Source organism: Protomyctophum bolini (genome assembly GCF_963924005.1).
Source record: "Protomyctophum bolini genome assembly, chromosome: 13".
In the NCBI taxonomy this organism is placed as follows: domain Eukaryota; kingdom Metazoa; phylum Chordata; class Actinopteri; order Myctophiformes; family Myctophidae; genus Protomyctophum; species Protomyctophum bolini.
In genome coordinates this window covers 22736186-22758032 of record NC_137874.1, presented here as the reverse complement: position 1 = coordinate 22758032, position 21847 = coordinate 22736186, and the positions used below count along the sequence as shown (strand labels likewise).

The window sequence follows — 21847 nt, the reverse complement described above, 5'->3', positions numbered from 1 at the left end:
TCCACTGTACGGACATGTAACCACAACACAACTTATAGCCAGTAGTGTAAAATAACTACAGTAAGTACATTTACTATAGTACAATTTTGAGGTATTTTATTTTACGTTACTGGAGTACTTCTAATTTTCAATACTTTTACTTCTACTCCACTACATCTCAGAGGCAAATATTATACTTTTACTCCACAATTATAATTTTTTACTTTAGTTTGTTGATTACTAAACATACAGTAACCACTTCACCCCTATATAAATGTACAAGCTTACAATGCGTTGCATCAGCTTGTACATCTGCTATTTTCAAAAGATTTTTATACATTTGAAAACTTTCTGCATATTGAGTACTTTCTACTTCAGGTTCAGGTTCATTTATTTGTTTGTCCCCGTGGGGCGATTTGGTTTACAGCAAGGCATGCCTATAGGATGTTTATTTGTTTGTCCCCGTGGGGCGATTTGGTTTACAGCAAGGAATGCCTATAGGATGCCTATATTTCTGCTACCAATAGTACTTTTACTCAAGTACATTGTCGAAGCCACGTGGGTGGCGGTGGGACTCAGGAGTTTGTTCCATGCTGTCGGCCCGAAGAAGCAGAAAGCTGCTTCACCGTGTTTTTTTGTTCCCATTTTTTTTAGGCACATCGAGCAAGCCAGCTGTGGATGACCGGAGGGGGCAGTTTGGGACATATCTAGGCAGGCAGCCATGTAGGTAGGTGCGAGTCTGCGAGACCATTGAGAGCAAGTACAATGAAAATAAAAACAAGTTGAAGTAAAAAAAAAGGAGTACTTTTCCCACCACTGCTTATAGCCACCAGAAATGTTCAGAAATGCATGCAGTAAAGGTTGATAAATAGAGAATATATTAAATTAACATTAAGACAACAAAATGAAAAGTCCAGTTTTAAAGATATACACACTTTGAATCAATCAAGGAACATACCGGTATATCCACTCCAAGTCCATCTCTCCACTAATGTAGCTTACCTGGCTGCAGCACATCTGCAGCCAATCTGCATCGGTTTTCTGCATGAGAGTAAGATTCAATAAATGAATGAATGCAGACCATGCTAGGCAACCAGTTGACTGCAAATGAGTAACAATAAATTACATTAACAGAATATTGACTGCACTAAAAGTAACAGGTTTTTTTCCTTTGTTTCTGAATTGATGGAGTCATAATTTATTGCCACAAATTGATTTATCTATTTTTCAGTGATGAAGAGTTAAATGTAGTCTCATCCAAAAAGTTGGAAAAAAAAAGAAAAAAAGAAAAAGGTGTGTGTGTGTGTGTGTGTGTGTGTGTGTGTGTGTGTGTGTGTGTGTGTGTGTGTGTGTGTGTGTGTGTGTATAAAATATGATCAGCATCCTCATGTTTGTCCTCAGCCTCCCTCAGTATATTGCAACAAATCTGTCTGGATAGTACCCTCCCTTTCATGCATCTCATTAAACGCAGCCCCGTTGTACTCTATAGGTGAAGTAGCCTCGCTCTCTCTCTGCCATACTGAAGCAGGTGTCCAACATGGCGATCACTGGCGACGGCTCTTTCGCAACTATCCTCGTTTTATTCATGATTCCAGCGGCTCTTCACAAAGGTACGAGTTCTCCTGAGTGTTATTTTACAGTGTAAACACTTTCTCCGGGCTTTATCCCGTTGGTATGCGAGCGGGAGCATCATGTTTTCTTTAGCGTCTCTGAGAGGAGGGCATGCAAGCTTTCTGGTGGTCATGCCTGGATAGTGTGTTCGTATAGGCTACTGCATGGATGCTAGATTGCTCGGAAATACTTCAGACAATGTAAACTGTCCCTAAAGTTGGACTAATACGATTTTCCCCACCGAAGAAAGACTGAGATTACTTTGTGCATCTGATTGTTGGAGCGTAACATCCATCCATTTAGAGATGTTTTTGTCGCTCAATGCTGCGTCGTAGGAGAGTAGAGATCGCTCTGTCTCAGATCTCTCTCTCTCTCTCTCTCTCTCTCTCTGTAGCCGTCGCACCACAACTCAAATAAACATGTTTTTTATTTATACTTATACGTCTCTATAAACAACGTGGCCTTGATTCGGTTACAGACAGAGAAGAAATAGACGTGGAATGCTCGAAATTGTGTTCATTTCACACATTTGCCCGCCGCGCGTCTACTTTTGTGCATGGTTTTGGACGGTGTTACAGCTGCAGCCTATGTTGTTTTAATGCACAATGAAATGAATGAATGCATAGCGTCCTTCTGCCTTTATGCGACGCGTTGTTTGCTCGTAGGTCGGCTGTCGGCTCCATTCGGCAAGCGATGCACCGCCATACTACACATCATAAATTAGGCTTTATTATAAGGATAGGGGCCACGCTGTTCAGTTGGAATAAAGGTGTGTGTGTGTGTGTGTGTGTGAGATAGAGAGAGAGAGACTTGGCGGGCTGTGTTGAGCATATACAGTTCATTTATTACATTAGACCACGTGAACTGGTAAAGTGTCGTTAAATGCACTTTTTTATGGTAGAAAGTCCGCTGTGTTTGTTAAGCGATGCACTGGAGATGCTACGCCGAGGTAGTTTTGCGCATCGATTAGATGAGAATAGGTTAAAGTAGAATGCTCAGAGTCGGACCTGCTGTTGTGTCCAGCAGTCCAGTCCGTCCATTGCTTCTCGCAAGCAGATGTCTAGGCTGATGATGGAAAATGCGTTTTGTTGCGACAACTGTCAGTCTGTCACACAATGAACGGTCTGACGATGTTGTTGTAGCCTACCTAATAAGTATTATTTCAATCTGCTGTCCCCGCGGCGTGCACCAATAACTACACTGATTCACAGAGACTCCTCGAGAGACTCGTTTGTCACACGATGTGTATTATCTGTGCAATCCAGGTAATGTACCAAATGTGTACCCCATCAAAAACATACAGAATTGCCTGAATTAGTTTTCCTCTATGCGAGTTTAACTGACAGTGCGAGTCGATTTCAAACTTACTGTTTTTTTTAACAGTGCATCATGGTCAATGTTGGACAGCCCGCAACGCAGATTTCAGACAAAGCTTCTAGGCACACTTGCACAAAGCGTATCAATTATTTACCTCCAGCACACACACTGTAGGCCTACATTATGCTAAGCATTGCAGAATTTCCTCTTCTTTTTTGTTTAATATAAATGAAGTTGCGGCAGTGATGGTGAATATTGCAGTGTAATCAAGCTTTATAAGACAGCCTGTATTGGTTCATTTTTTCCAACTATTAGTAGGTTATATTTTGGTGCAGGCTCACACCATAGGCTACCACCACTGCTGTCATCAAATCTCAGAAGTGCTCCAAATGCAATCGATTTTCTCAAAGCATTCAAAGTCCACTGAATTACATTGTCATCTCAAATATTTCAAAACGGGGTTAGAATGGATCCAATGTAGCTGAAGGATAACACTTATGCGTTGAAATTAGGTAAAGCATTGAAAGCCATCTAACTCGGCACTTTGATACAGTATGGATTTTCTTGACCATATTGAAGGATTGGGGATTTCTTCATGATCTTGTAGGGAATTACTGGGCTGGCTGAACTTGGCTCAGGACAATAGCAGAAAGCGTGTCACAGTTATTATAAAGTAGACGGTTGAAATGCCAAGGATTCAGATGGTATCACATAGACCTAATAGAACATGGAAATTAGGGTATTAAAACATGGGTATAAAAGTGACATTTTGGATTTACATATCAATAACGTGGATACTGCATACTAGATGAATGGAATCAACAGATACACAATGCTAATGATACATGATGTATCATGAACATTGAAGATTGTGCGTTACTTTTAGCTTCAGCCTTTTGTCTGGAATATAAATCTAGGAATGGGGATGTATGATTAATAATACCAGTTAAAACCCCACAGAAAACGGCTTAACCTCAGTTGGCACTGAACTAAAATACAGAGCCCCCCCCCTTCCCTGAAGATGCTGAATGGGGATGCTTGCTTGGAGTAATGGAGTAAGATCTCTAATACCTAGGAATCTGTTTTCATCTTTGTTGTCTAACCTGTCTAGGCATTGTAGTCGTCATTGCAAAACACAATTTATACTGGAGATTGAAAGTGTTATGTTTCTTTATACTAGCACCCCCTTGTTTACAATTCTCACAGTAAGAATGGTGAGAGGAACATACATATGGCAAGAAATTGAATGTTTTTATGCAATGGAAGTCAGCTTGCACACTAAAGTTATGCTGAAACACTCCCCGATACTTGAAAGTATTTCATATAACTGGAGTGGAGAATATGCATGTGATATTCATCTTAACTGCAGAGGGGAATGGGGAGTCGATGGGAGGGAAAACATCAGTGAAGTGAGTGGTGCGTAGTGCATAGTCGGTGATGTACCCAGGCTGGGAGCCTCGGATTGGTTGATTTCTCTGAGGGAGCAAACAGCTTGGAGAGCTGTGCATAACAGTGTGCCATTCTGTGTGCAAAGTGGATTTGTTTCTTCTTCCAGTTCCTTTCATTCATGAATTCCATGAAATCTCTCTTTCCTGCGCTCTATGGTTCAACTGTTAGCCTAGTTGGGACCCATCCTTGTCGATTGCGGTACATCAGTCAAGGCATTGGGTGTGTTGTTAGATGTGTAATTCCAAGTTCACATTGTCTTTTGCTGCTCTTATGCAGGTTGTTGGTCCATAGCAGGTGTGTAAAAGTTAACTGAAAGTCATTTGCTTCAATGTTCATTGTTCACTCCCCTCACTGAGCTCAGAATGAACCAGGACCATTTACTTTAAAATAGATTTGTGTAGCCTAAATAAAATTGTAAAATATTGTTTCAACCAATATGCAAATGAAAGACACCTAAGCAGAAGCCCACGATGAGGAATGCTCCATGGATAAAGTAATGCTAATATATATTTTCTCTAGGTTTAAATTTGCATGTATGAATTTCCTCCAGGCTCTTGTTCAAGACAGTAGCGGCCTCAGTGATTGAAAACCGGTGTGAAAGTGGACCTGTTCATTTGTTGTTCTCCCTCTGTGGAGCCCTCAACAGTAATGAAGAACAATGGCTTTATTTTCGGAGGGAGCGGGCCTCAGCCTCACTGCATCACCCCCTGTCTCTTGTCAGACTCCAGCAGCGGTCCTGTAGGCAAGCTAACAGATGACGGGGCTTGGTCGCATCTGGCCTCAGTGCACTTAGTGTAATCAAAGACAGGAAAAAGGCTTATAGCCCACTTGTTAGTGAGCTGCCAACTGATGGGATGTCAAATAAGACCCCTGAATCCCCAGAGGTGGCAAGGGGAGGGGGGGGGGGGCAATCTGCCATTTTGAAAGTGGCCTTACTGTACAAAGGCTTAGAATGGTGGAACCTACTGTATTAGACTACCATATATAGTAGCAATATCTTCAAGTTATAGTGCTCAATACAGCAGGCTTTATGCATCCATGTCTCGTTCTTGCATTCAAGATGAAAAGAGCAATATGTAATTTCTATCCACTAGAGGGTGATTATGTTCATCTGTTGAACTTAAAGCAACCATAATGTAACATTTCTACTACAATACTAGCATAAAATAACCTGCATCTGTAAGAAAAATTTACATAGAAACTTTTTGAAATAATTTCCTCAGTGCAACATTAAAACAAGAACTGATCAATTATCAGTTAATTACCAGCGGCTGCCTTATCTCCAGAATTGTGCTATGAAATGTAAATCACACATCCATTTAACTTTCAAATATCTGTATGTCGCAGCAGATAATAACATTTAAATAAAATATATGGTAGGCTATGTCCTGTGATAATATCAATGCAGCTTATATGAACCGTACAACAGTGATCATTTTAACTCAAGCCAATTATAACCTCAAAGGGGTACATGCAAAATGACAGACAGACAGACAGACAGACAGACAGACAGACTTGGTACACATAGTAGTACTTTACTCGCTGTCCTCTCAACAAGTCAGAAGAACTTTTGGTTGCTAAAGCACTATCTGGGTTGTCCTCTGTCTTCAGGTTGAAAACGGCAGACTGTCGCTTTAGCAACAACTAACATGCAGTCACGTTCGTTGCAAAAAAGGCTGATCTACAAGCTCACAGCGCATCAAACAGCTTGCCTCCATTATTCACTGTCTAAGGGTAGATGTAATTTCAACGTGTAGTTTGTTCACTATGTTGTTGTGTTCAATGTGTTGTGCGTGAGCCCGGCATCTGCACGCTGATGTGACAGCTGACAGGCAGACAGTAGCGAATGTACCGTAACCCTCACTTTAAAAAAAACTCCCAAAAATAAATAACCGGCTAATAAAAGGAGGGTTTGTAATTTCTTAATTAAAAACGCCACCACGGTAATTAATAGGGGGACGGCTTTTTATTGAAGGAAGGAATGTATTTGAGAAAATATGGTATTAAAGAACATCTCTCATATTTGTCAAAATCGGTGGGTCCAACGGATGTCCCTGCGGAGGTCGGCGTGGGGGTCCACGCCTGCGGTAGTCTGCGTGGGGGTCCGGGGTTACAGTGTCTCGACTGAGACTCAAATGTTACCCATTAAATCAGTGGGTGTCACTGTTTTGCTGCGCTGCACTGAAATTAATGTTATGCTGAAGTGAGTTGGCCTAAATAATTCTGAGACATCATAGCGGTGGCGCTGTTCGAGCGACCGTTTAGACTATGTCATATTAAAAGTGTTTGGTTGCGTAGAGACGAGGCAGCCAATCAGAATTCTCGTCAGACTGGCATGTCGAAGTTTTCATGGGCTTTCATAGACCAGCGCTTTTCAAGCCGCTGGTAAAAACAATCACTTCAATCTCTTCTTCAAAAACACATAAGAAACAAGATGAAGAGTTGGCAGCAAAGGGGATAAAGTAGGATACTGAGTTTCAAGGTGCACAAGTGAGGAGTCCATGGAATTAATGTTTTGTTTTATTTCCAGTTTATATGTTATGCTTGTAACAAAGGTAGAATATTTGACAATGACATATTGTACCTTTTAACTAGATTAGGTGAGGTCAGTTAGTTGTCACCTTTTTCAAACATCAGAATGTGCCATTATTATGTTTAAATAACGCTGTGTATATTCATATATTGTACCACGATCAAGGCATCGATGTCCTTTAGATCAAAAGGACACACTAGCATTACAGGTGCCTTTTCAGTGCAATAGTGAAGTCATGTAACATTATCATAACTCATCATGCTTTAGAGAATTATTAAGTTATCTCAAAAAGGCTAAATTGAAACCCCTATTGTTTTATACAGTTGATGGCAAAGTTATGAGTTTACTGCAAGACTCCAGCCACCCAAAAGACTCATCAGCTTAACCATCTGGAGCGAGTTTGAACTAAAACACAGTGGGTGCACTGACCTCATCTTGCTGCTGCTAGCTTTAAGCCATCAGCTCCCCTTTGTACCATTTACTGGATTTAAGCTACTGCTGTTGTTGGAATGAAATGTATGCCCATGCTGTGGGCTGTTGTTGTCGTCTTTTCCCAAAACCATTGGTACAGTAGGTTGTAGTTGAAGTGGCAAGGTTACCTTATTGGACAGGCTATGCATTTTTTAGGCAGTGCATGCAAAGCATATTGAAACACTTGATTAATAAAACGGTTACAGTAAATGCAATTATGCAGTATTGTTTCACTTCCCTGTAGATAGGTAGGCATACTCTACTGTAGTGTTTATGAATGCTTATGATTATGAAAAGGAAATTTATTATTTGAGACAACATGATCTATTGAAAACTTGAATCATATGTGGTTTGGATCATTATATTCTATTCAAAATGAGTTCAGCCCTAATAATGTTGAATGATCTGGTGTCCCTTTTTTATAAATCTCATACAAAATGGGTAGGCCTACCTTTTTAGATATCCCCTTTTTTCTCATTTGGAGGCGACCTTAATCTTGCCCTCGTTATTGAATCACAAATTGGTTGGGGCACATTTTATGTTCGTTACACAAGTGGGTGTATTTTGTCAGTATTGATACAAATCACAGTTCACAAGTTCACAAGTTCAACAATGAATGAATAAGAAATTAATAATTTGTGCATACGCCTGAGTGAACAATACATCTTGTACTTTATTGCACCGTCAGTGGAGAAATGAACGTGTCCTTTTGAATACAATATAGGTATGCATCAACGAATCATGGCTTGTAGGCTTGACTGATCAGTATTCTCCCATCTGGCATTTGCATAACACTCTAGCATGTATTACATCCCAGTGCATGAAACCCTGCAGGCTGTGACACTGGCTCTCGTAGAACTGGACCACATCTGCCCATTGTGTTCAGTTCCTGCCCATCTGTATCCTACTACTCTGTCACCTGCCAGTGGGGGAGCCCCCAGCGGGAGGACGTAGATCCTTCGTCCTACTCCTCCCTGCTGACAGGTGTCGGTCGCCCCAGCCCAACACTGCCTGCTGACAGGTGTCGCCCCAGTCCATAGGATTGCCAATGTTTGTATAGAAGCTGGACAAAGCCGGATGCACAACGGTTGATTCGAACCCACAACCTCCGCGGGAGTGGGCACTGGGCATGCACTTTACCACTGTGCCACCCGAGCGCCAGCCGCTATTTCTCATGCCCCCATCTGATGTTTTGCAAAGGGTGAGTCGACTGTAAACAAACGTGTTGCCCTCCCCTGCTGTCAAAACCACTGATGCTGAGACCACATAGTGACAACAAAAAATCTCTTGGTGAGACCAAAGCACAGCAGACAAGGACAATGTTCTCCCATACCAGGGTCCAGGTATCATAACCAGTATAGCACTCAATACTTTTCATATTGGCTAAACCCTAGTCCATCATGCCCCAAGATGAGATGCTCAGGGGAAACATAAATATACAATAATGTTTCCTGGTTCTGGGATTAGCAATGTTGAGGCTAATGTCTTCCACTTCACTAGAAATGAAGGCAGTGTTTGAATGTGGCTGCTTTTCGAAGGCAGTGCCCTGGCTCTTTGAAGTGTGTTGCATTTGTCTGCCTCCACTTGGGCTGTCAGGATTTTTTTTATAATACCTTCCAGACTGAAAATGGGGAAGGAGCAGTTAATCCACATACTGTAAGAATATTGTATGGCGGCTGCAGCAACAAACGGCCTCCTTATTGATTTGTCAGCAGGCACTGCAAAATTGACAGGGCATGGTAGGGTCCTCTAATTCCTACTCTGTTTGGACAAATTGATAGATTACCGTAGTACAACTTTTTAGCAGACGGTTACATTTTTTATACTGATGCTACAGTGTCAATCAGCCGAGCGGTCACAGCAGTATCAATATCAAAGTGTTCCATTTTCTTTAGATATTGTCTGTGGACACTGGACATTCTAATCTACATTCATGAATGGACGTAGCAATTTGTAATTATATTCTTAAACTGCTTTTTGTGTCCCCAAATAATTCCTATATGATCAAAGTGAAAGTGGAGAGGCCCAGGTTGATAGTGTGAGTTGTACACATTGGTCCCTGCAAAGCTTTAGTTTTTTAGGGTGTAATTATGAAGTTACCAAGATGTGACAGTGGAACCACATCATCGTCTCCTTGTCTTATTATGTGACAGCATTGGAACATTGAACATCAGTGTCAATTAGCAAACCTGAGAAATTAAAGCTTTACACTTTCCATATTTACAAGTAAATCGACCAGCCCTCCACCTTGAACACAGGCTGGAAATTTCCAACCACCCCATTAATGCATGGTTTGATTGCATCTAGTTACTGTAGTTAATGACCTAAGTAATTGAATTTTCACATAGTGAATTTGGAGTCAACCCCACCCCCACCCACAACTACTGCCACTTACACAGCCGATCTGCCTGCTCCAGTCTCTGTTCAGCCCCCATCTCAGCCTTTGCTATTCACTGACCTGTGACACAGTGCTACTATGTCTCCACATACATCATATTGCCTCCCACACAGAATGAACTCTCAACGATTGTAGCTTGTGAGGATCTTATGAGTGCTATTTTAAATCCCATACAACATCCTTATGTCTCATGTAGCAGGTCAGCTCCTCCATATATCACTGAGTTAAGCGTCCGTTAAGTGGAGCAAGACTTTGTGCCAGGTTTGTACTTAAAGTCTTAAAGTCGGAAGACCTTGCTCTCATTATTGGTGAAATATAGACTAAAACCTCTACCCTTGCTTTCCAGTGTGATTGCCACTCAAGAACATAATGTTGTAATTACAATCAACTGAATTGTTAATTGCCATTTTTGGTTTTCACTTTTCAAACTAATACAGTCACTCATTGATTTGATTTGTGGCATTGCACAGACGTTCATAACTGGCCCCCTAATTATTTTCACATCGGTGATGATTACAAACCACTTGCAAGATTGACTAATATTCAGGAAAAATGAAAAGTGCCTTGTTTATAAAACCTTTATCTTGTTAATCAATGATTTCCTAGAAAGAACACAAAGGTGAAATTCTGATGAAACTCAGTCTTGTATGAAACGTGACACCAGATGGTAAATCAATCCAGTGGTGTCATTTCACTCCTCCTAATATTTTGTCACATTAATGACAAAAGTGGCAAGTGTGTGCCCATTTCAAAGTAAATAATTGCAAACATGGATGTGTGACTGTGCACTGCAGTGTGACAGACATGTTTGTGTGTAAAGAGGTTTGTGTACATGCATTTTATAGCAAAGCCAAAAGGAGCAAAGGCAAATGGAGCATGTCAGCAACATCAACAATGCAGCCCTTTAACCACTTAAGCCATAAATATGATGAATAACAATAGTAGAAATAGCGGATCTACAAGCTCACAGCCTAAGCGAAAATGTGAACATTGTGACATGAATGTGAGTGAGGTATCTGGATTCTGGATATGCAATTTTGGGAGAGGTCATACGTTGCATAAATCCGGGGCTCTTGTACTTTGAATAGACTACTGGAGCATGTGAACAAAGATGACTGTGTTGATGTTTGCCTCATATTATTTACACAAGAGATGAAGATTAACAGTCAGGGAGCAGACATGGTTGCTTTATGGAAGTGAGGCTGCCTGAAATATCCGGTGATTTACTGTAGTTTGAATCAATCCATCTTATTCTATCTTGTTATCATATTTCATCTTTGTTCCTTTATGCATGTCCAAAAAACGGTTGACAAATGACATTGATTTCAATGATAATGAGACATTACCTTGTTTCATGCCAACCTCGAGATATCTCGTGTAAACTATTAAAGCCATTTTAGCCAAACACGAGAACATAAGATTTGATAAAAGAGCATTAATATAGAAACAGGCCACATCCCAATCCTCGGTGTGCACATGCGGTCATTAGTGTTTTTAGTGCTCAGAATGGGATAAAGTACGATGTTGTGAGCTTAATAAAACATTAATTCGAGGTCACGTTAACCATATTAATAGAACATAATATCCGCGACCCTGTCACCACAATGGAGGGCTATCAATTCTTCTTCTCTGCTTGCTTATGTCGTTCATTCTGTTGGCACAGGCCTCACGTTACCGCCTATGGTAATGGAAGGGATTATGTTAATAGGCTATGGAGAGTTGGACATTTTTCTTTAATTGTTTTATTTTTATATTTTTTAAATGAACTGGTTATTTTAATCGGATATCAGAATAACCACAGTTAATCATCAGACAGACAACATGCATATTGAATTCTTACCCCAATTATTAAACATGGCTCCCCCCAGGCATTCATTTGAAAATTGATTTTCAGACTTTTCAGAGACCCATGCAGAGCTTATTGTAGTTTTAATTTTATTTGATTTTGCCCTGATGGCAGCGGGTCTCTAAGGATTCCGAAGTCGGTCAGTCCACCCATCCCATCCATCCACTACTTTGGTACCAGACAACATGAAATGTGCTTTGCACTTCACGCATTAACCCATTGAAACTGGGAAAACGTCATTTTAGATTTGAGCTAAAAAGCAATTATTTTATAATGACAGATATACAAGCTCGTAGAGCTCAAGCTTGTATATGTGCTTTTTTTTTTTTTAAATGACAATTTTAACGTTTGAATATAAAATATTTTGAGATGGGGCTCGGCGCCGGCGGCCAAATACATATAATTTTGGGGGTCCTTGACATGAAAAGGTTTGAGCACTACTGATATAGCAACATACGTTTTTCAGGATTTAGAAGACATTTGTAGAATCTGTTATAGATGAAATGGGTTAAGGATGAAGCTGCTGTCAGGCAGAAACCTTGTGTCCATATTTCAACTTGTTGTTTTATCGTAAATGAATGCCCTACTTCTTTGTGCCAATGTGGTGTATACTGTACGTATATACGTATACACCATGTATACGTTGTGAGTATACATTTTTTACATTTTAAGCTATGCACAGCTTTGTGTGTATATGAGCACGGAATGTGATGATTTGATTGGCGGATGAATGATGATGTATGTCTTGTATGATGATAATGGCGCCCCTCACTTCACATGAGTGGGATTTGTAACGTGAAAGTGGTTATGTGTGATTGTGGGGTTTATAAATATAAAACAAATGGAAATGACTAAATAATAACTACATTGGATCCACTGGAACACAGGCAATGTTTTCCCATTTCCTGAAAAGTTAACTCTTGTGGACAAAGTACACTTGGACATGTTGTTCACCCGAGAGCAATGAGGAATGCTACTGATTTTTGTTGACCCCAACATGGCCTTTCCACTAGTAGTGTGACCCTTAGATCTCTCAAAGCCTAATGGGATGAGTGGCATGGGACTCACTGACCACATTCATGCCTCAGTCCTGGAGGATGAATGAATCACACATTTTGAGTGCGATTCATTCATCGGGTGGCTGAGGGCCAAAAATGACAACATTGACCACAAGACAGATCTCATAGCTTAATAGGCAGATTACTCTTTAGTCTTGTTTCATTTCCAATATATATGAATGCACAAATTAACATGGCGAATGGCGATGGTGAATATGTATCCATCCACACCTATTCTGCACTAGTTATGACTTAACACCGACTGTCTGGAAAACCAAACAAAGAAACATACACAAACATCTCTCACCTTACATACTCACCATTGCATCTCTATCTATATACCATTATTGATACATTTGAAATTGCCAGATGACAGAATTCCTAACAAAACACAATTTTGACATGCTGAAAGATTATTCCCTAAGATTTACAGGGTGAGCGCCAGCCATTGAAATGTCCAAAAAGACTCATAGGCTTGTTGTTGCCACAATCATGCTGTACGGCCGCTGTCACAGAACGACCACAGCAGTGACAGCAACACCGCCCTCGAGCGCACGGATCAACTGGCTGTCGTTTAAAGCAGATCAGGGCAAAATCGCAGTGTGACAGTATGACAAGAAAACAACGCTGATGTCAAGATTTGCACTTTAGTCGATTTGCACAATCCAACATGAAAACAGTCCTGTGGTGGTCTCAAGGACACATGACTAGTGGTGGACTTGGACACGGCTGACACAGCTACAGTAACAGTACAGTGTCCTATATGATTCTGAGCTCGTGCCAACGGGTAATTGACCATGGCAAGAAGATGTACAGTGTGTTCTATGCTCCCCCAAAATTAATGAGCAGTTGAAACAATCAGGCTTTGTTTAAAACCATTTCCACCTAAAGCATAATAAACCTTGAAATCCTACTGTAGGTCGATCGTTATCTTGAATTAATGTTTCGTGATTATTGCCCACTGTTATTTGAGCTATAATAAAGTATGACATGTTAGTCGTAACGGTTAGAAATGTGTTTTTTGTGAGCCATCATACTTGGAAACATACATATTTGATAGAGACATTCTTAAAATGTGTCAGTGGTTAAAATTATGGTATTAATACATTACTGACATGTTGTGGCTATTTTATTCATCTTGAGAGTAAGAGGATTGGAATAATGTACTATTATATACAGGTGTTTCAGTATAGTGCAGCTCAGGATCACGTACTGTACATTGCTTCCACAGACAACTGTGCTGTGTACTGTAAGTGGTTTATTTGCTTCACTTCTCGCCATAGAAATAATCACATCTCTCTGAATTACAGGGCAACAAACTGCATTGTGGACCTTTGTAATACATTATGGATCAGAGATCAAAACGCCCACCACTATAGATACTGTATCACATCAGGCAAGTTGGACTTCAGGCTTATAATAATTATAATATGAAATACTACGGAAGTTCAGCACAAAACATAATGATTGGATTACATTCATGTAAACTCAGAAGAAAGGAGACACTGGAACTGGGATTCTTTAGCAAGAACTCCATTCAGCTATCATCACTAATTAACCCACCTTATCATAGTTCAGTCAGTATAAATACCACAGGCATTTCATTTTTAAGAAAATCTACGTAAAATAATAAATGCAGGTTTTGCTGAGCATTTCCAGTAATTACAAAATGGTCATGTATTAGGCCACTGCTTTCTAAATAGTGGGTTGGGTTGTATATATATGTTATAAGTGGTGAAAATAGCCAATCTACAAGCTCGCAACACAGCACAAAGCGACGGGACGCAATGTGCACTTGTAGATCTGCTATTACTAGTTTGCGTGAAAAGTTTGGGAAGTTTGCCAAAATGTGCATAGACAACTGGCTATGAATAGGCCAATTGTTGATTTTTTCAAATGTCAAATTCCATATTCTCATAATGCATTGTATGTAGAATGGCAGATTCAGTACTTTCTCCAGGCAAAGAGAAATTTGACTCATGTTTTCTCCCATCGTACAATTTCTTTGGTTTGGACAAATTTGAGGCTGCCAGTGGAATAAAGCCTAATGACATGCTGAAGCTGATATGAAACGGCAGCAGAACTCTCTTACCGAAGAGCCAAACCATGCATATCGGTTTTGCATGGTTATTTGACAGATCCCAGGCCAAATGGCCCCAACACACTCTAAATACAAATAATCTCTTAATATAACATGTAATTCCGCTAGCTGTACTGTAGGTAATTTACTGTTAACATCCAGAGTGTTAGCGCTGCAGTTGATAAAATGTCTCGACAGCTATCTGTGTGTGGATGTCAACAGGGTCTGTCCCCGGTGGTTAATTCATGCCTCGTTTCCCCACTAACCCAAAACAATTCCTATCGCTGGCATCTTTGAAGCTTTGTGTTATCAAAGTTCCTGCATGGACAACTGTACGATCAGGACCCCCTTGGAAACGAGGGGGATTATGGTGCGCCCAGGCTTGTCTTTGAGAATAATCAGTCAGGCCTGTGGAGAGGCAGGCCTGCTGTAATTTTTTCCGCAAGCACAGCCAGCAGTATAGTATCCGCATGTGCTGCCTGGAATACATTGTGCATTAGTCTGCCTTGGCTCCAACTCCCTGCAGTATTCACTACCTGGCTGTTTCTTTGCATAGCTCGCAGCCAGTGGCACCCATCAAGTCCTAATAGTGAAACCCAAAGTCTGTAGCAGTTGTGGTGCAACGCATGGGTGGTTGGGGCTTTTAAATGGACTTACTATAAAGTTTGGAACTTGAGCTCGATAGTTAGGCCGGTTCCTAAAACTGGAATGAGTATTACACATTATAGAATCCAATTTAGGCTGAATATTAAAAGCTTCCTACTTTCATACAAAGCATAATGTGTGATTGTGATTGTGTCAATGCACAGTACTGGGTATTATAGAGCTTTGTATTAACATGTTACTGTAAGTAAGTTCAAATGACCTTAACATCGCCATGGAAAATAGGGTACATTGCACATTCGTACAGCCTTACCTTTTGTACGAGATTAATATTTATATGGTGTTTGTCTCATCTTTTTCATCACATTCACATTCCTTGACTAACTTCATAACCCTTAACGCTTTTCCCCAACCGTCCACCGCTGATCGAAATGTTTTACCATAAATAATTTATCATTTCAAATCACCCTTGTGCACACACAAATCTATTATGGCAGCCCAATCTAAGCTCTCATACTGCTTCCACTTTATTGTGCTTTGAAAAGCTTTGGACAACATTCTGCCTTCTGCATGACTGGGATTAGGCAGACTCCCTAGGTTGAAATTAATCTCTAACTAATAGTCTCCCCACTGTCACCAACCAATAAACTATTTTATGGCCTCTGTGGGCCAATTCACCGTTACAGTAATATATCTCCTTTAGTAAAAAAAAATAATGATAAATGCAATAAATAAATATGATGATCATTAAATTCCTATTAATAGCATAATCATATTGGTTAATATTCCACACAGCCCAAGGTGGTTTGAAAAGTAGATGTGATATAGATATATGGCAGGATCATTAAGTTATTGTATCTCTTAATCTCACACACACATCTCACAATGTTGGATTTGGAACATTTTCAATGCATCATATTCAAGGCAATTTCATTCCAGCCTAGGAATGCCATGATAATGAAGGGACACATATTACAGTGTACATGGTGACCTACAGTGATCACAAACAAAGCTGACCTTTCCTTACTGTCGCATGCAATCACTCACGCGTCCCCAAGCAGAGCACCAAGCATTAAGGTTCTGTGCCTGCACTTAGAAATATTAATATTTGATAAAGGCTAAGATATTGTGTCCTTGTTTGCACCATGGAAAATTGGAAATACTTATCTTTGCTGACAGGAAAATGTCTGGAGCTCAGCTGTTTAACAGTAGCTAATGAATTTTTCTTCTCACCCCAAATGTATTGCAGTATGCATATTCATTATCTTGCTTGCTCTCTCATCCAGTGTCAGCTTTCAAAAGACTATTTATGAGCCTATTAGAATGCATTATCTTAGTCCTGTTATTTAATGCCACTGGAAGACATTTTTGTAATGAAACAGTGGATGAAGAAATAGTCTAAGCCACATTTTTGAAAGGATTGCAAAAAAAAGTGCAGCAACGTGCTCATGTTTGAGTAATGATTATTGAACAGAGGACAGTAGAGTATATGCACATGGTTTCTAAAGCATTGCTTGAAAGGCATAGAGTCCCTTGTTCACTAAAATGTGAGGTAAGCTTTTCTCTATTGTTCTTAAATGACCATTTGTACAGATGCATGAGGCACATTGCTGATCTCCAGGATAAAGCTGAAGGACTCTTTCAGAGAGAAAGCCTTATTACAAAGCACTTGTCTTTGAGAAGGTTTAGACTAAACGCCTTATCACAGCATATTGTGAGCCTTTTCCGCTGTGTGACACGATGTGAGTAACTCAGGCTTTAGCCATACATATTTGGCAGATAAAGATGAATAATTTTTGCTGCATCATGTACAAATCGTCTACACCCTCTGTGAGTTTGATTTACAGTACATACATGTTTCTCATTGTAGGCTGAATGATATTTGAAATGAAAATGTCTTTATTTTGTACCATTGTTCACCCTGTCTGGCTCAGGCAGGGTAGTGTGCTCAAAAAGCAGGAGGAGTCGCCACTCGCCACATGACTTCAAGTGATTAATGTAATCACCAAATAATTTAATAGATAATATACATCCTCTTAGGAAAAGATTGACCACTCATCGATCCAGGCCTATATAACAGGAACTGGCGAACGCAAAGGACGAATGAAAGTGGAAATTTGACAAAACCTATCCCTGGCTGCATTACACTTTCAATTGGAAATCACAGTGGGCAATCGCTGTGACATTTATTGCAACCGGCAAAGCGTGAAGTGTAATTGCTGGGTTGAAAAGACAGAACTGAGCGGAGCCATGACCGGAGAGTTTGCGGATCCTATTGGTCTCAAGTCAGTGCACAAAGTTAGTGTGCTTGAACCCCTGTAGCTCTGTTGTTATTGTGTTAATAATGAAGACGTTCCCCCCCAGTTTCAAGCGCCCCCATCTCTTAGCATGTTTAATTCATCAATAATCACTGGAGTATTAAAACACTTGAAATAGGAGCTTAGGTTTGGAATGTGATGAAGTTTGTTTGATCAAGGAAGTTTGAATTTGGCGTTGTTTAATAAGCTCAACAACCCGATGCTGGGTGCGGCGGGTAGGGTAGTGTGCCAACGTGGAATATGAAAACTCTGCTCTTGGATAGAATTATCCTAGTTTTGTCTAGACTGTTGAAAGTGTGAAGCTGCTTGGTCGACACATTGCAGCCCATTATACTAGCTTAAATTTGTAATATCTGAATGGCACTTAGGAACATGTCCCGTGATTGTCAGCAATACCTTGAGCTCAGAACACAGTGACAGCTCATAATCAAATAGTCTGGGAGAAGTGGATTGAATTCAGAACGCCTCTCTCTCTCCGAGTCTCCATGATTGACGTCTGTCAGTCCCAGGCGGCAGGTGTTAATCTGCATGCTAATTTCAGTGCTATGGTGTTGGCTGGTGTTCAGAAATGAAAGTGGATAACTCTTTTACTCAAAGGAGGGTTACGATATTAAAATTCTTAAAGAGGTGAGTCTTCCAGTCGGTAGTGCTGTCCCCTCACAGCTAGAAGGTCCTGGGTTCGATTCCCGCTGGGGGCGGTACGTCCGGTCAGGGAAATTCCCCCCTGTCAGGTGAAAAGAAGCAGCTTGGACTCCTCATGCATAGAAGGTGGCATGAGGTCAGTCCGCTGCCCCCCCAGGTTGGCAGAGGAAGTGTAGTGCCCAGGATTACATTAGATAATTGGCACTGGGTGGAAAAACTGGGTTGTAAAATCGTGGGATAAAAATTACAGAGAGAAAAAAAAAAGAGGTGAGTCTATGTATTTGGTTTAATCTGCATATTGACATGAGTAAGTAGTTACTTAAAAGGTACATGGTGTTAGATTGAATAGTATACTTTATATTAGCTTAGCTAAGTCTTTGGTGTCCATATGCAGCAATGTACTTTTGCACACTAAATCCAGTATTATAAATCATTACGGTAAATGCTGCTTCCATTTGTCATCATTTAATAAGGCACACAAGCAAGTCGATCGCATCAAGCTGTGCCAGCAATGTTCCAGGAAAGTCAGTTTTCTCAAGCTGTCTATATCCTCCGTTTCTGTCTCCACGCTTCTCTCCATATCCTGTCTTCACAGGAGAGTGGAATAGTTCTCTTTAGAGGGAAGCGAGTTCCTACCGATCAGTATGTTGTTTCAGTCCACTGATTTTGCAATGGTTTAGTAAGCAGAGGTTTGTCTATTATTTACAAACGGTACAGTAGCTGAAGGCAAGAGGTTGTTTTTATTCCATGCTTCAGCATAGTTTGGAATGCAATAACGTAATGGATGTGGCTTTATAATTGACAAACTGTGGCTTAACACATGCTACTAATTATGAAAACTATTAGACACATAGCAGCAGTGACGTTTTCTGTCATTTAAAAGTGGTCCACTTTTGGTCCACACAGTTTCTCCAGCTCCATTATTCACAGATCCACAGTTTAAGTAAATTTTAGTTTTTAGTTTTCTTAGTTACTTTCTTCCTTCTTACATTTTTTTTTTACAGTGTCATTTAACAATTTTTTAACAGCTCGCTTCGACATGGAAAATACAATTATCTAGAAATAGAAAAAACACTGTTGCCACTGTGTCTGAACTCGGAGGTCAAATAAGAAATTTAGATGCGTGACAGGCTACTGGTTTATTTATCCCTCAGTGAAGGAACAAGCGGAAGCTAAGCGTGTTTTCACTTTTGGTCTTTTGGAGTCTGTATGAACTGAAGAGGATTATGCTGCCTGTGCATCTCTTCTTATCCTCTTGGGCACACTGTGAAGGTAAAGCAGATGGAATGAAAGATGAGCGTGTGTAGGTGTGTGAATTTTCTTGTCTTATGAGCTAATTAAAAGTCCATACTGTAGTCTGGCGGCATTGACAATGCATCATAGTATACTCTACATAGGACTGGGCCATTAGCAAAAAAATTATAGAAGCAATAACTCTCATATAACGAATAATTGAGAAGGAAGGTTTATTCTTAAATATATTTTCTTCTATTACCGGTATATCAATAAAAACAAAAATACTAATCCTTTTTTTAAATATATAAAACATGTAAATGGTTTAGTCTGATTAACATTACACATTCCACGCGTTATAGTATAATTGACAAGATACCGGGATTGAAACGAATACATTGAAAGTCACATTTTAAAGTTGCAACTTTATTGAATCATTACCGGGTAACAATTCAATAAAGTTTGGCAAAGGGAGCCACTTGTATTCTTTGATCTTAATTCACCTCGGGCCAGCACCTACCATCAAGAGGTTGGATGTGCGCACTACTACTCTTTTGATTCTAGAGCTAAAAAGGAAGCCATTGATGGGAAATGGTCTTTGTTTATGTATACGATACATGTCCGAAGCTGTGAATAGAGACAGCACTGACTGATGGCGGTATGGTCTTTCAATTTATTACGGGGTGATTGTTTGCGGTGACCTTTGACTTGCAGGGTTAGACCACGTTCCTCTTCCTCTGCCTCATTTACAAGTACATTGTCTTTCCACTCACTTGTCAGAGGCAATAACTGCACACTTATTGGCTGCCTTTTTCCGGAACGTAATCTCACTAAGGTTGAGCAATGTTTAATTGCTATGCCAATGCTTCCGTTATCTACCATAGGAAGAAAGAATTTAAATTTACGCCAGACAGAATTAGGGCTCTGTTATGTGGGAATTCATCCTCCAGCATGGCTGCGGCACCATTAATTAGACCTGACAATGACAACCCGAGGCTTCCTGCAAAACAAACCCATAGCTGGATGTTTAATCTGCGATGTGGACATACGGGTTTGATTAGCTCATTTTGCCCGGCGCTTAACCTAGTGCAGTCTTTGAAACCTGGCTTCTTTCAATGCTGACCTTGTCCATTGGCGCAATCATGGATAGAAGTGGCTCATTGAAATGAAAGTCAATGGGTTTTGTATGCCTGGCCTCTATGTGATTAACAGAGCCAATTAAGTTGGCAGTTCTCCCTGGAGTTGTGATGTGGGGATAAAGAATGGAGACTGAATGAGGGAACACTCCATTTTTTCGCGATTTTCTTTTTTAGGCGAGTCACAGGTTTGAGTTGAGTCAAGGGTCTGGCTTTTGCGTGACTTTCTCAATTAATGAGGCAAATCAGGTTTCTGGGCTTTGATAGGTCCCTTTGTTATCCACTGGCTTTGTCAAACTAGTCCATTCAAGCCTATTGATTGGGACGGCATTGTCTTCTCGCTCTGCCCATGCATTTCATTTGCTAGCCCTTTGTTTTGACCTGGAGGGTGGCGATGAACCAGAGCCGCTGAGTCGAATCTAAGACGGGGATTAGACCGTTGCTTTTCTTCGTTTGGGAGCTCGGTGGTCAAAAGCTGAAGGAGGTTAGGTGAAACAGCTCTATTGGAATCTACAGTTAATAATCATAGTTGTAGCGTGTCTGAGCTATACATTGTCTCTTCCACAGGCAATGTTTTTGAGGGGCGCTACATGTCTAGCCCCTCCTATGTCCAGCTTTGAGGGTTTGTCCTAACACAAACATTGAATGCCATTGACGACGAATTGCATCAAACTCCCCATCAAAATAGAAGCTGTGAAAACACTCATTTACAAAAGACAATTCCTTATTTGACATCTGTGTATTCATTTGTAGAATAAAAGGTACCATAATTATAACTTCTGGCACAATGACCCCCCCCCCCCACACCACCCCCTGCACAAAAAATAAAAAAAGAGGAAAAAAATGTAATTACAGATTTAGTCTGCATTACAGCAACAAAGCCTGTTTTTGGGATGGGGTTCAGAGGGAAGGCTGAGCATCCGCAGCTCTGGGTTGGAATCGCTGGCAGAGTTGCATGTGAATTAAAGGGTTCCTTCCACACAGCTCCTGGTGGGAGAACTGATCTCCTAATCTTTAAAGTACCAAACCATCAGCTTTCAGAGGCACAGCAACTCACAACCCGACCTGCAGAATTCAATTTCTCCCACACACTGCTATTTTTTACATTTACATTTGAAAAAAGAAAAAGGAAGAAAAAAAAAGATCCACAATTGTATGCCCCGTATTGCTGAC

General features: G+C 40.4%; 1 protein-coding gene across 1 annotated transcript in view; it reads left to right on the top strand.

The window, feature by feature from the left end:
- Nucleotides 1-1504: 1504 nt before the first annotated feature.
- cadm1a (cell adhesion molecule 1a) overlaps nt 1505-21847 on the top strand; it is a 313887-nt gene continuing 293544 nt past the window's right edge. The window contains exon 1 of the mRNA XM_080780364.1: nt 1505-1589. Coding sequence (XP_080636490.1) covers nt 1517-1589 — 73 coding nt within the window. The 5' untranslated portion in view covers nt 1505-1516. The remainder of the gene's footprint in view (nt 1590-21847) is intronic.